Below are 14,499 nucleotides of genomic sequence, written 5' to 3' on the forward strand. Positions count from 1 at the left end.
ATACTATGAAAAAGGAATAAAAATTTATTTTTTCTCAGATTACATGTTTGGCTATGAAGAAATCCTTTGCTGCTAATTTTGCTGAAATGGAGAGCATAGGAGAAGAGATGCCATTTCTTCAGGCTGATTTCAGAATGACTCAGGTAGTGCTCTAGCATACTCAGCTGAGGGCATGTTTTCTTTTTACAGATTTAATCCTAAAGAATTGTAGTCATTCCTTAAACACTGAATGACATTTGCTTGGTAGCAGGTAGGAAGAGGTAAACTGTGAGCAAATGGGGTTGTGTATCCCTGAACCAGGCTGGGCAAATTCCTATGATGCCAGGACACTAGGAAGAATTTCCAGGAGTGAAAACTCCTGGCCTCACCCACTAGAAGTGCAGAAAAGGCAGATTACATATAAGAGGGATAAGCAACTGCTCTGTTGTCCCATGGTGTGTACTCCAGTGGCCAAACCATTAATTATAAGGCCCTTCTCCTGAGTCTTCAACCTAAACACTGAGCAGTTTCCTGTTTTAACACCCCTAAGCGTGGGTTGTTTTTACTCACCCCCTATCAGTTCTGTACAGAACCTCTCCAGTGTAACCTTAAGTGAGTCATTCATTTTCCTGTATCTTTCCTGGGAAATACAAGGGATGGTATGTGTTTGAGTGTGGAGAATCTGTATTTGTAGTTTGGTTTTTTTTTGGCAAATGCCCAAGAACACTACGTGTGTGATTTCAATATACAATCAAAATATACTGTGGACTTAAATAAAACAAATACAAATACAGAGCATTACGGTCCTACTCTGGAAATTTAGAAATTCTGATTTAATAGGCCTAAAGTGAAGCCTAGACACTGTTGTTATTTATATAATATTGAACTCTTTTAAATAGAACGTGGACGGTGTAATAAAATTAAATGGTGCAAGAGTATTAGTGAAAAGTAAGACTTCTCTTTCCATTCTCCTTGCTCCCCTCTGCAGAGGTAACCACTATTTCTAGTTTCTTGTGTGTCCTTCTAGATGTGTTCTGTAAATGTAAACACATAGTACAAATTCCTCCCTCTATTCAAGAAATCTGATAGCATCGTCTACCCACTGTTGTGTACCTCCTCAGACACATTTTTAAAAGCTCTCCAAAAGATTTTGTAGCAAACCATCATTAAGATACACATATAAAAACTAGGCCTCTGATGACAACAATAATTCAATACCACAAAATCTGTGCTAAGAGGGAAGTATAATGCAATACAGGCCTACCTCAGGAAAAAAGAGCAATCACATATGAACAGTCTAAATACACAATAATGAAACTAGAAAAAGAAGAACAAATGAGGCTAAAAGTTAGTAGAAGGGGGGACATAATAAAGATTAGAGCAGAAATAAATAAAATTGAGAAGAGTAAAAGAATAGAAAGAATCAATGAAAGCAAGAGCTGGTTCTTCGAGACAATAAACAAAACAGATAAACCCCTAGCCAGACTTATCAAGAAAAAAAAGGAGTCTACTAACATAGAAAGAATCAGAAATGAGAAAGGAAAAATCACTACGGACACCACAGAAATACAAAGAGTTATTGGATAATATTATGAAAAATTATATGCTATCAAACTGGATAACCTAGAAGAAATGGACAACTTTCCAGAAAAATACAACCTGCCAAGGCTGACCCTGGAAGAAACAGAAAATGTGAACATACTAACTACCAGCAATGAAATTGAATTGGTAATCAAAATATTACCTAAAAATAAAATCCTTGGACCAGACAGCTTCACCACTGAATTTTACCAAACATTCAGTGAAGACCTAATACCCATCCTCCTAAAAAGTTTTCCAAAAAGTGGAAGAGGAAGACATACTTCCAAACTCATTCTATGAGGCCAGCATCACTCTAATACCAAAACCAGGCAAAGACACCACAAAAAAAGAAAATTACAGACCAATATCCCTGATGAACATAGATGCAAAAACACTCAACAAAATATTAGCAAACCAATTCAAAAATACATCAAAAAGATCATCCATCATGATCAAGTAGGATTTAGTCCAGGAATGCAAGGACGGTACAACATTCGGAAATCCATCAACATCATCCACTACATCAACCAAAAGGACAAAAACCACATGATCATCTCCATGGATGCTGAAAAAGCATTTGACAAAATTCAACATCCATTCATGATAAAAAGTCTCAACAAAATGGATATAGATGGCAAGTACCTGAACAAAATAAAGGCCATATATGACAACCCACAGCCAGCATCATACTTAACAGTGACAAGCTGAAAGCTTTTCCTTTAAGATTGGGAACAAGACAAGGATGTCCACTCTCCCCAGTTTCATTCAACATAATTCTGGAGGTTCTAGCTATGGCAATCAGACAACACAAAGATATAAAAGACATCCAGATTGGTAAGGAAGAAGTTAAACTGTCCCTGTTTGCAGATGATATTATATTGTACATAAAAAACCCTAAAGAATCCACTCCAAAACTACTAGATCTAATATCTGAATTCAGCAAAGTTGCAGAATACAAAATTAATACACAGAAATCTGTTGCATTCCTATCTACTAATGATGAACTAGCAGAAAGAGAAATCAGGAAAACAATTCTATTCACAATTGCATCAAAAAGAATAAAATACCTAGGAATAAACCTAACTGAGGAAGTGAAAGATCTATACTCTGAAAACTAAAAGACGCCCATGAGAGAAATTAAAGATACCAATAAATGGAAACACATCCCATGCTCATGGATAGGAAGAATTAATATTGTCAAAATGGCCATCCTATCTAAAGCAATCTACAGATTCAATGCAATCCCTATCAAAATAACAACAGCATTTTTCAAGGAACTACAGTAAATAGTTCTAAAATTCCTATGGAACCACAAAAGACCCCAAATAGCCAAAGCAATCCTGAGAAGGAAAAATAAAGCTGGGGGAATTAAGTTTCCTGACTTTAAGCTCTACTACTAAGCTACAGTAATCAAGACAATTTGGTACTGGCACAAGAACAGACCCATAGACCAATGGAACAGACTAGAGAGCCCAGATATAAACCCAAACATATATGGTCAATTAATATACTATAACAGAGCCATGGATATACAATGGGGAGATGATAGCCTCTTCAACAACTGGTGTTGGCTAAACTGGACAGCTACATACAAGAGAATGAAACTGGATTATTGTCTAACCTCATACACAAAAGTAAACTCAAAATGGATCAAAGACGTGAATGTAAGTCATAAAACCATAAAACTCTTAGAAGAAAACATAGGCAAAAATATCTTGAATATAAACATGAGCAACTTTTTCCTGAATGCATCTCCTAGGGCAAGGGGAACAAAATAAAAAATGAACAAATGGGACTACATCAAGCTAAAAAGCTGCTGTCCAGCAAAGGACACCATCAGCAGAACAAAAAGGCATCCTACAGTATGGAAGAATATATTTGTAAATGACATATCCAACAAAGGGTTAACATCCCAAATATATAAAGAACTCATGATCCTCAACATCCAAAAAGCAAATAACCTGATTAAAAAATGGACAGAGGATATGAACAGACACTTCTCCATAAAAGAAATTCTGATGGCCAACAAGCACATGAAAAGATGCTCCACATTGCTAATTACCAGGGAAATGCAAATTTAAACCACAATGAGATATCACCTCACACCAGTTAGGATGGCCAACATCGAGAAGATTAAGAACAACAAATGCTGGCGAGGATGTGGAGAAAGGGGAACCCTCCTATGCTGCTGGTGGGAATGTAAACTTGTTCAACCATTGTGAAAGCAATATGGAGGTTCTTCAAAAAACTAAAAATAGAAATACCATTTGACCCAGGAATTCCCCCTTAGGAATTTACCCAAAGAAAGCAAGATCTCAGATTCAAAAAGACATATGCATCCATAAGTTTATTGCAGCACTATTTACAAGAGCCAAGATATGGAAGCAACGTAAATGTCCATCAGTAGATTAATGGATAAAGAAGAGATGGTACATATACACAATGGAATACTATTCAGCCATAAAAAATAAATAAATCCTACCATTTGCAATGATATGGATGGAGCTAGAGGGTATTATGCTCAGTGAAATAAGCCAGGCGGAGAAAGACAAGTACCAAATGATTTCCATCATTTGTGGAGTGTAATAGGGAAGCAAAACTGAAGGAACAAAACAGCAGCAGACTCACAGACTCCAAGAAGGGACTAGCAGTTACCAAAGGGGAGGGGTGGCAGAGTATGGGTGGGGAGGGAGGGAGAAGGGGATTGAGGGGTATTATGATTGGTACACATGGTGTGGGATGTGTCACAGGGAAGACAGTGTAGCACAGAGAAGACAAATGTGGACTCTTTGGCATCTTACTACACTGATGGACAGTGACTGCAGTGGGGTGTGGGGAGGACTCGATAATAAGGGTGAATGTAAAAACCACATTGTTTTTCTTGTGAAACCTTCATAAGAGAGTATATCAATGATACCTTAATAAAAAAAAGAGAAAACAAGTAGGCCTCTGTTCATTCCTCAGAAAAAGCTATAGATATACACACTTCTTTTGAAAATCTTTTACAGCCAAATTTAGGTGTTCATCAACTCCTTCAAACCTGTTGTCTTGATTCATTTTATTTAAGAGTCCCTGACCTAGGGTGTTTAATCTATGATCTTTCTTAGTACTTAGTCGTGCCAGATAAAATCCAGGATGCCCAGTTAAATTGAAATTTGATAAACAATAATGTTTTTGTAGAAGTATGGTATGTTCCATTTAATATTTGCAATATCTGAACTTCAAATTTAATTAGAAGTCCTGTGTTTTTATTTGCTATATCTTGCAACCCTACAGAAATCTTGGTTATTGAAAGCTATTCCAACCAATTCTTCCTAGAATGCCCTGCATTAGAGATTATGTGATTATACTTAAATGACCAGGATCTTCAGGATTAAGCCAGATACTCAGTTAACCTGAAATTGGATATCTATTGGCTTATTTAAAAATGAGTGGATTTAATTTACCATTTCATTTAATGGAATGAACTAAATTGTTATAATGAAGTGGTCACTAAAATAAAAAAATACTTTGAATTTACATATAGTAGGTCATCTTACTTTCAAAAAATTTAAAAAAGCTAAAGTCTGAGCTATTTTAGGTTTTAAAAAAAGGATTAAAACCTTAGCTAACTAGGTTTGGAAAAGGATGAAGAGAACCAGCCTAGAGATAATTTTTGTTATTGATTATTTCTCTAAATCATCTTTATTATCAACAAAGTAGTATTAAGCACTAATTTATAGGTATTATAGAATCCTGACATGGAGGATGCAAAATTGTGATTTATAACTTTTTAAGTAAATCAATAAATGTATAATAAATATCAAATGACAAACACTAGAATCCTGTGTGAAGACATAGAAGCATGGATTACCATAATGGGTATGATTCTAAAAAATTTTGATGTTAGACCCTGAGTATCCCAAATACATCTAAATGGACTCAGTAAAATTAAATTTTATCATTCCATTTCAGAATTTTTCTCACTTAGTAGCTAAAGGTACATTTCCATTTCCTTCGCTGTTAATCTGCATAGGATTTAGACAGTGGTGTGCTGATCTTTAACAATTCTCCAAGGGAAAACACAACCTGGATTTGTAGCATTTGCCAGTTTCTATGGTGTAAATACTCTCACCATGAATAATACGAAGCTAACATTTTTAACAACCTGTTTGCAAAATTCCTGAAAACTTAACAATTGGCTCTTGTGAGCCTATAAAAACTGGACTTATTTCTGTAAGTGCATATGATACACTTGATTGGATTTCATAGAAGAAAATAGAGAACTAGGTGTTCTTTTTGTTAATTGATGTATGTATCATGAAATTTTTCAACAACAGGGCAAAAACCTCCAGAAAACAAACAAAACACCCATAGGAGTAGTTTAAGAATTTAATTAGAGGAAATTTTGAATGGGTTTGGGAAGGTGCAGTAAACACCTGAAGATATCTGTAACTTTTGTTCTACCAGGTCTCCTGGCTCTAAAAAGAATTTTCTCTAAATTTAAATACCTAAATGCTTTTAAAGTTGCACAGTTCTGTAATAACCAGTGGAAAAGAACCAATCACTATAGAAGAAATGAGTTATGTCTTTAAACAGATCTATTCCATTTGATTTACATAGAATTTTTTGTTTTACCTATTTCTTTTTGTTGTTTCATTAGAGCAATTATATAAAATGCTCTAACTAGATACAACAATGGAGAGTAGAATCCCCATAGACAAAATAGGTGGTTTTCTTTCTTTTTCTTCAGTGAGCCACCTTAAATTATGCTCTAGAAATTTTGAATTTCTTCCAATTCTCTGTTAGGGAAACTGGCAGTGCAGAAAGTAGTAATGACTATTAACTAGTCAGTGCCATCCTTCATTTGGTTGGCATGGATCAGTATTCTAGTATGATCCAGTTTCTGGTACGGTGCCCCATTTGAAGTATTAAAAAGGAGGTGCCAAGTTTGTTGCTTTGCTATTCTGCCTAAAATTGTTTTTGTTTGATTGTTCTGGACTACCTATGCAGATAATGATTCTATTTGTGTACATTGCTGCTACAGTTTTAGTTTAAGAGTCTTAAGATATTTGAACAAGAGAACAGTTGCTTTTGTTTATGCTAAAGATTATTTCCTTTCAATAGCGGAAATTCTCGGGAACCATATATGGATGGGCCACTGATACATACATGGTAAGAAAAGCTTTCTGCACTCCTGAAGCTTTATTTTTACTGCGGGAACTTTTCAAAAAAGGGCTTAAGACATTACTAACTTTATGTATGGAATAAACTTTTGAAAAATTTAATCTTAAGATAAGAGATTGACTTATGTTTGGAGTTTGATGTATTGCAGCAGTGAAAAACTATGTTTCACAATCTGATTTAATAAAGGAATTAAGGAATTTATGCCTGCCAAACTTTGAAACTAGAAAGGGCATTAGCTAAATGTTTATAACATAAAGAAATAAAATTATTATTGTTATAAAATATAACATAAAACATATTCTTTTGTGAGTTTTTAAAAATAATTTTTGCTTAAAGAATTGAAGTAAAATAGTGAGTTGTAGTATGAATTTTTAAGTTGCAAGTATTTAAAAGGGATTATTAATTTAAGTTGGTTATGTTAATCATATTTAAATTTTATAGTAATGTAGGATAATGAAAATTTTATCTGAATATGATGGTCAAAAACCTAACTTTTTGAAGAGAAATGAGATATTTTAAGTGTGGAGTTCTGTTCAGAAACTTTGGAAGAATAAAAATGTTCACTTGGGATATTAGAGTTTATATTCATTTGGGGAATCAGTGTCAACAGTATGGTTGGAAATAATCTTTAATGTGAATGGTAGATTATTTTACTTTTTAAAGGGAAAGCATGTAATTTTGGTTTAAATTGTGCTCCATATGTTTTAACTTTAATGACAATAGTTAGACACAATAAATTTTAGTATTGGAATGGTTCTAAAAAATGAGATAGAATTTAATAAATACATTTTCCTTTACTAATAAATGTTACTTGTAATTGCTGAATACATTCATGATGGCTAGTGAGTGACAGGGAGAGGAGAGGTAGATAGCATTGTTAAGTGATATAAAAAACCTTGAAGGAATTCTATTTGAAATAGAGGCAGTATAGTAAAATATTGGTAAGAGAGTTTTAGTCAGTGCTTCACAGCCTTTTCACTGAACGGCACACTTAAGCACTTAAAAATTGGCCATTGTCCACTTAGGAGGGGGTATTTGTGTGCTCAGGTTGGACTCAAGAGAAGGGTGGAAAATAATTTACAAATGTGGTGACTGGACTGTTAGGGGGGCTCAGTCGATTTGCAAGAGGGAGCCAAGCTAGTCAGGGACAAAGACTAAAGAGGAGAAATTGGGGCAACTGAGCAAGGGCCGTTTAAGGAGCCGTTTTGATTCATGACACGCAGGTTGGGAGAACTTCTTAAGAAACTCAGCTGTCATGACACTGGGGAGCACACTTCAAGTGACTGGATTGAAGCGTGTGTATGTGTGTGTGCATGCGTGTGTGTTTAGGAGACAAGCAAGTCATGCTAAAGCATATATTAGGGAGGCGTACTTGATATCTACTAGCACCAGTCAAACTTGCTGCCCGCAGTTAATGATTGCTCAGAAAGGCCGGAAAATAACTCCAGGGTAAAAAGAAATGGTGGACCTGTCTCCAAGGTTCTGATACTCTGAAATTGCGAAAAAGCTCTTTGCGCTGCGCGGTGTAAACTGGCTCCCGTCCCACCGCACACACTAGGTGTCCATTCCAGACATGGGGCAAGTTCGGAACTCGTTTCCTGTAGGTGACAGCTCGGCTCAAATTTGTCTACGTCTTCCATCTCGTGTCACGGCAACGTCCCAAAGTGAATGCTGAAAGATCTGCCTCTTTTTGTTTTTTTTTTTTCTGATAGAACTTAAAAAATTAAGATGTTTTATTAAAAACAGAATCGGGGGCGGTGCATTCACATTTGACGTTCAATCTCTACATATTTTAGCCATTCCCAAGATAACCTTATCCCTCGACACGTAAAAAAAAAAAAAAAAAAAATACAGCACAGCTCTCCACAGTCTATACTCAAGGATTTGGATTAGGTTCCTTGTCAGGGTTTCTCTCAAGTGGACCCAAGAGGCAGGAAGGGAGGGAAACTGGAGTTGCCTCTTCCAAGGGGTCTCGGGGCAGAGCGGGGCGATGGGCGTCTTTCCTTTTCTCCCTCTCCTTCTTGGAGACAGAGGTCCGAATGGCGGCGGCAGAACTGTGGGAGCCCTGAGCGGCGCGCGGGAAGAGGACGGCGGACAGAGACCCTTCCGCAGGGGCCCAGCCGACGGACGCCGGGGGAACCAGATCCGCCGCGATCCCAGGGTGCACCGCGCCCCGACCCCTCCCCGCGGGCCCCCTCCCTGCCGGCTCCGGGAGGCGGGGACGCGGCGTCGGCGGCTGCTCCTCCAGTCGCGTCTTTCCCACTCACTGGGGAACCCGGCGTTGGCGGCACCTTCGTAGGCAGAGCTCCAAAGCCGCGAGCCTGCCGACCAGCCAGCGAAGGACACACAGACCGACGGCGGGGCCAACGGACGGACGGACAGACGGGGGGGTCAGCCAGACGGTGGGAGTTCTCAAGTTCCACCATGAGCTGGGGCACGGAGCTGTGGGTGAGTCCGAGCGAGGGGCCCTCGCGCGCCCGGCCGTTGGCCCCCGAGGGGCGCGGGCTAGGCGGGAGCCGCGGACCGTCGGCTGTGAGGCGCGTTGGCGGTTCCCGCCCCTGGCACTGGCGGAGGCTGGGCGTCCCCCTCCTCTTTGTGTGCAGACCCCGTCGCGCTTGGCCGGGGGTTGCGGGGCTGCGGTCCGCGCTCCCGCCTCTGCTGCCGCAAGGGGTCTGAGGACAGCGCTTGGACAGCGAGGCGGAGCGGCCGGTGGCTGCCGCGCCCGCCGCCATCCTTTGCCGTCCTCCGTCCCTCACTTTCCGGACGCCTGGCTCCGCGCCGGCCCGCACTTCTCAGCCTTTGTATTTCCCTGCTTGGAGGCGGGGGAGGGGGGTCCCATTGTCCCGAAGGGGCACCGTTCCCGGGCCAGAAGGGGGTCAGCCGCGGGCCCGACCGACTGGGGTCCCCGGGGCAAGGGCGTCGCCGATTAGAGGCGACGCGGGTAGCAGTGAGGCGCCGCCCACCGCCCTCGCCCCAGGTAGGGGGAGCCGGGTGGCTTTGTTCGGAGCCCGGCCTCCGGCCAGCCAGGCCCAACCCACACGCCCTCTCCCCCTGCACCGGGGCTCCCGACCCGGTTGGCTTCGGGATTCCGACTGGGCCACCCACCGCTGCTACTTTGGGCCATGGGGTTGTCTTTTGGGATCCGAATTAAATTGATTGATCGGTAGGGAAGCCAGTTTTGCCAAGTGGAGCGTACGGCTTCCCGATTGCTTTACTTCCTTCTCCTTCCGTGGTTCTTCATTGTGACTCGTTCTCCCCTTACCTTCTCTTTCCTCTACGCCTTTCTTGGGCGCTGGAGGCTCCAGACAATGCCCAGTGTGGCCAAGGTACTGGTGAGCGGTAATAGGTCGGAGAATTCGCTGGCGACGCCACCGCGGAAGGGTGGAGGTGTGGAGGGCAGTGATTTCTCAGGTGCCGTGGGGTGGCGGGGCAGTGGGGGCGCTGTCCCGAGCGCTGCCTGGCTTCAGCCACTCCCCTTTTTATCCCACCTGTGCATATTTTCCGTGCCTTTTGTTAACGAGGGTTTCGTGAAATCACTGCAGAGAAAGGGGAGAACTTTTTTTTTTGTCTCCATACATGCAGTTAGGGTGGGAATGAACGCACATCGATTAATTGAAAGGCAAAATGTTTCCTTCCGTTATTTTTCACATCTTGCACACAGATTAGGAATCTTAGAACTGAAAGAGACTTTAGAGTTTATCCAGTGGAACACCTACTTTCTCCTGCAACATTCTGGACGAGTAAACACATCACCCAATAGGAAATACCTCATGAGCTTCTCCATTTCGTTTCTTAGCATTAATTGTCTTATATTGGGGAGGATTATACAGAAAGTGAATTATATAAAATTTAACCTTTTATTTTGGTTAGTTTTTTTTTTTTTCAGGCATTACTGGTCTTTTCCTTTTGATTTTGTACATTGAATAATTATAGTGTCATCAGCTAAAGGAGGATGGGTATAGTTGTACTTTCCATTTTTATAATTCGAAAATATTTTTATTTTTTACATAATTAATGACACCCATTTCAGAGGAAGCAGAAATGTAAATATTTTTTAAAAGTACATGTAGGAAAACAGTGGAGGAATATTATTTAGATTTAACTTTCGATTGAAGGAAACCATTTTGTATCACTATACAAAAACAGTTTGAAGGAGAAAATATTTTAGTGAAGACTGAAATACGATTTTTAAAATTACTAAAAATTTTAAATTTAGGATATAATTCAGAAGCGATTACCAATTCCCCACTGTCTCTTGTAACTTGGTTATTTACTCTCAGCATTTGAATAGTTTTTCAGCAATTTGAAAAGGTAAAGTAAACTGTAAAGAGTTGGAAATTTCTCTTCTAACTAAAAATTGATTTGTATATTTCTGGAAATTATGAAAAAGATTTTTAAATTAATTTTTCTCTTGAAATTTAATACCTCATGTTTGAAATTTCTAGTTTGAGGTTTGAGGGAAGCATTTCTAGAAACTAAATGATGTGTAATCAACTAGTATCAGTTGGATGTTTAAACCTGAGAAAGTAGAAGCTGGGGTAGAGGACTATTGTTGGGACCAGAAGAGACCTTAGAAAAAGTTGACTAGGCTTTCTGTCTTTACTGTTTTCAGTTTTGAGTAAGGATATTGTGCTTCCAGTGTAAATTAGCACCTGTACTGTGCTCTTTGAGGAATTTGAGATTGGGAAAATTCTCGAAATCTTGAGTTTACAAACCAGTTCTCATATTACATCATGTTTATGACCACATCGCTGTCCAAAGATTTAACTGTTGAGACCATGTTACAAAAAATAATGATACACAGTTATGCAGTCAAACTTGAGTTCATTTCTTATATGTTCAAGTTTTATTGCTGTCTCAGTGCTTCTTAATATCTATCTTATGTTAAATTTGAGAATAAAGTAATAAATTAGAAAACCACTTTAAAACTGATTCTGGCAGACAGAACCAGTAGTGATAGGCTAAGTTAGTTGTGTCAGCCTTTTGTTGTATAGTTGTGAGAGAAAGTGAATTAACAGGTAATAAGGTTGAGCTGTGGTTTAAGGGGTCTCTAGTGTTCCAAATGAGCGTTTCAGTAAGGCAGTGAATATATGCCAGAGACTCATTTCTGGGGTTGGTATTCTGGGTAATACCAAAGAGATGACAGTATCTTTATTTCTTTAGGATGTGATAATTATAAGGTAGCATCTTAGGAGTTGTTTATTGTGTTGGTTTCTTTATTATCACAGGAGGAATGGTTGGATCAAAGAGTCCAAATGTGAATTTCACAAAGCACAGATTTTGTTATTATTAGTTCTTTTACAAATAAGGAAATTAAAAAGTCTTGTGTTTAGTCAAGTTTTATTTATGAGGAAATAGCTTTTTAGTTTTTTGAGGAGCCACTTAAAGTTAAATAGAAAAATAAAACCCATGTATGGATTGTGAATATACGTATATATACGAAAAAATACGGCTGAGCATATCACATTCATATCATGATTTATTTAAAAAAATTGTTTCCCTAGGGAAATGAGTTGACTAGTCCAGAAGTTAGAAGGTAGGTTCGAGTATCTGACTTAATTTATAGGGTCTTCTGAACCTTTTTATGCTGTAGTTTCCTGGTCTATGCGATTTTTAGGCCTTGGTTTTAAGAGTGTGTAATTTAAAAGCCATTCTTATTTTTATCATATTAGTTAAGTACATTTGACAGCTCATGCTATCTTTGGAAGAAATTGAAAAATGTGGATTGGATGATAAGTGCAGTGGATTATTTTTATAACACCCTCAACCCTTATTAACCCTTTAATTTAATGCTTCCTTAGCTTTCTCATAGCATTTATATAGTATTTCTATTTTAAGTGTACTAGACTTTTGACTCCTGGAGTGTAGGGACTAGGTTAATCTTTTTGCTTTCACTGACTGAAACAATGACTGTAGTGATCTTGCATGTTTTTCCTAATTGAACTAGTAGTTCATTGCTTTAACCAGAGTATTGATTACTGATTAATAAGTGTATCCTGGAAGAAGTCTTTATAGTTCTGAAGGCCTTTGCAGGTGCTGATAGATTATGTGGTCTAGAAAACAGTTCAAGAAGGTCTAAGTAAGTTGAAACCAAAATGATGAAGTTAGGTTTTAAGTACTTGGGTTAAAGATTTTTACAGATTAGGGGAGAAATGACCTAAAGGTAGTTCTTCTGAATTTACCTTACTCAAAGCTTGGTGATGTGACTGCCAAAATAGCAGTTGAAATATTAGGCCACGTTAATAGATTTGTCTAGAACAAATGAATTCGATCCCATTGTAATCTGTAATGGTTGGATCACATTTATAATATGTTTAGTTTTACTTGAGATTTTTAGAAAGCACTTAACCTAGAGGAGGTTGGCAAAGAAAATTTATCAATGTGTATTGTATTGCTTTTTCAAAGGCCATAAAACTGCTGTAGGAATTTAGTTTCAAAAAATAAAATGATTATTGAGTATTACAGGGAAGCACTGTGCTGCATGTATGGTGAGATTTATGAAGGTTTTTAATAACAGCCCTGTTGTGAGGAAACTTAGTCATTTTAGGTGATACTGCTTTCTTAATTCCAAAATATTCCCCTAATTGATCTCACTGTCTAGGATATTCTCTGTTGACCAGTTCCTCTCAACCCTTTGCCTCCAGACTATACATTCTGGATGTTTCTTATGGGACTACCACCTTATAGTTATTTCTTGTACTCAGTATTCAAATCTTTGGAAGAAAGTCAAGGTATAAATATTTATATCTTACATTCCTTTTTGTTGGTAGAAATTGTTGTGTTTAACATTGTATTAACAGTGTTACTAGTTAAGGAGGGTGAAAGTTAATCAAGACACCTGTTTTTGCCACGTTCTGTCCTGATTGTAATGTGGAATCTGGAAAGCTGCTTCTAACCGTTATCTCCTGTGCATTGCTATCTCCTTAAACTTCTCATTTCTGCTTCCCTTACCCGCCTTTATGTTGGAACACTCACTCTTTCTCCTTTCCCAGTCTGAAATGTGGGAAACTTAAAACCTATTCTACCTACTTTTTCCTGTATATTAGCCCCTGTTTGCAGGCAGAAAATAGGACAAGAGAATAGCAGTGGTTTGTAATTATGGAATACCTTCTGTGTGCACCTGAAAGTGGCACCTTAATAATCTTTAAACATTTTCAGCTCAATAGCAAAAAAGAAAAATTCTGTTTTGGGAAAGATTATACAAAGGTTTTTTCTTAGGAAGCAAAAACTGCTGCATGTATTAGTTAAGGGTATGTGTATCAGACAGACCAAAAAGATAACTTGGTGTGGGCTTTCGAGTAAGGAGAGTTTTGCATATGCGGATTCCTAGAGGGCAGAGATGATGTCTTACTCATTGCTTATTAAATATCTGATTCATTGTAGTAGTATCCTCAGCTATTAGCACACTGCCTGGCATGGAGCCTGACACTGCTAGGATCTTCAGTAAATTTTTGTTGGACTCATCTGAGTATAGTGGTTAGGTTTGGCTTGAATTTGAGTGTAGGATGCCTTGAAGTAGTAATGGTTAGATTCCGGCCTTGATTCAGATTATGAATTATGCATGTGTGTGTTTGAATGGTTAATCATTAGCATATAATTAACTCAATTTTTAGGCCATTTAAAATTCCACAGGAGGAAATCTTAGTTTGTATTAGTAGAAGGTATTAATCTCTTCCCTCTTTCCAAGTCCTTTGGTGGCAAGAGGGAAGAATCCCTCTGGGTTTTAGAAAATGAGAAGTTGTATTGATTTTATCACTTCCATTAAGAATATTT

At 38.5% G+C, this 14,499-nt stretch overlaps 1 protein-coding gene across 4 annotated transcripts in view; it reads left to right on the plus strand.

The window, feature by feature from the left end:
- Positions 1-8,959: 8,959 nt before the first annotated feature.
- FNBP1L (formin binding protein 1 like) overlaps positions 8,960-14,499 on the plus strand; it is a 134,499-nt gene continuing 128,959 nt past the window's right edge. For 2 of the 4 annotated variants that reach the window (XM_036906526.2, XM_057500433.1), the window contains exon 1: positions 8,968-9,174. Coding sequence is in view for 1 of the 4 variants with exons in the window: in XM_057500435.1 (XP_057356418.1) it covers positions 9,151-9,174 (24 nt within the window). In the remaining 3 variants the exon portion in view is untranslated. Of the gene's footprint in view, positions 9,175-14,499 lie in introns of all 4 variants that reach the window. The other 2 variants (XM_036906523.2, XM_057500435.1) reach the window with 2 other exon arrangements.

The sequence above is a fragment of the Manis pentadactyla genome, chromosome 4 (genome assembly GCF_030020395.1).
Source record: "Manis pentadactyla isolate mManPen7 chromosome 4, mManPen7.hap1, whole genome shotgun sequence".
Classification (NCBI taxonomy): domain Eukaryota; kingdom Metazoa; phylum Chordata; class Mammalia; order Pholidota; family Manidae; genus Manis; species Manis pentadactyla.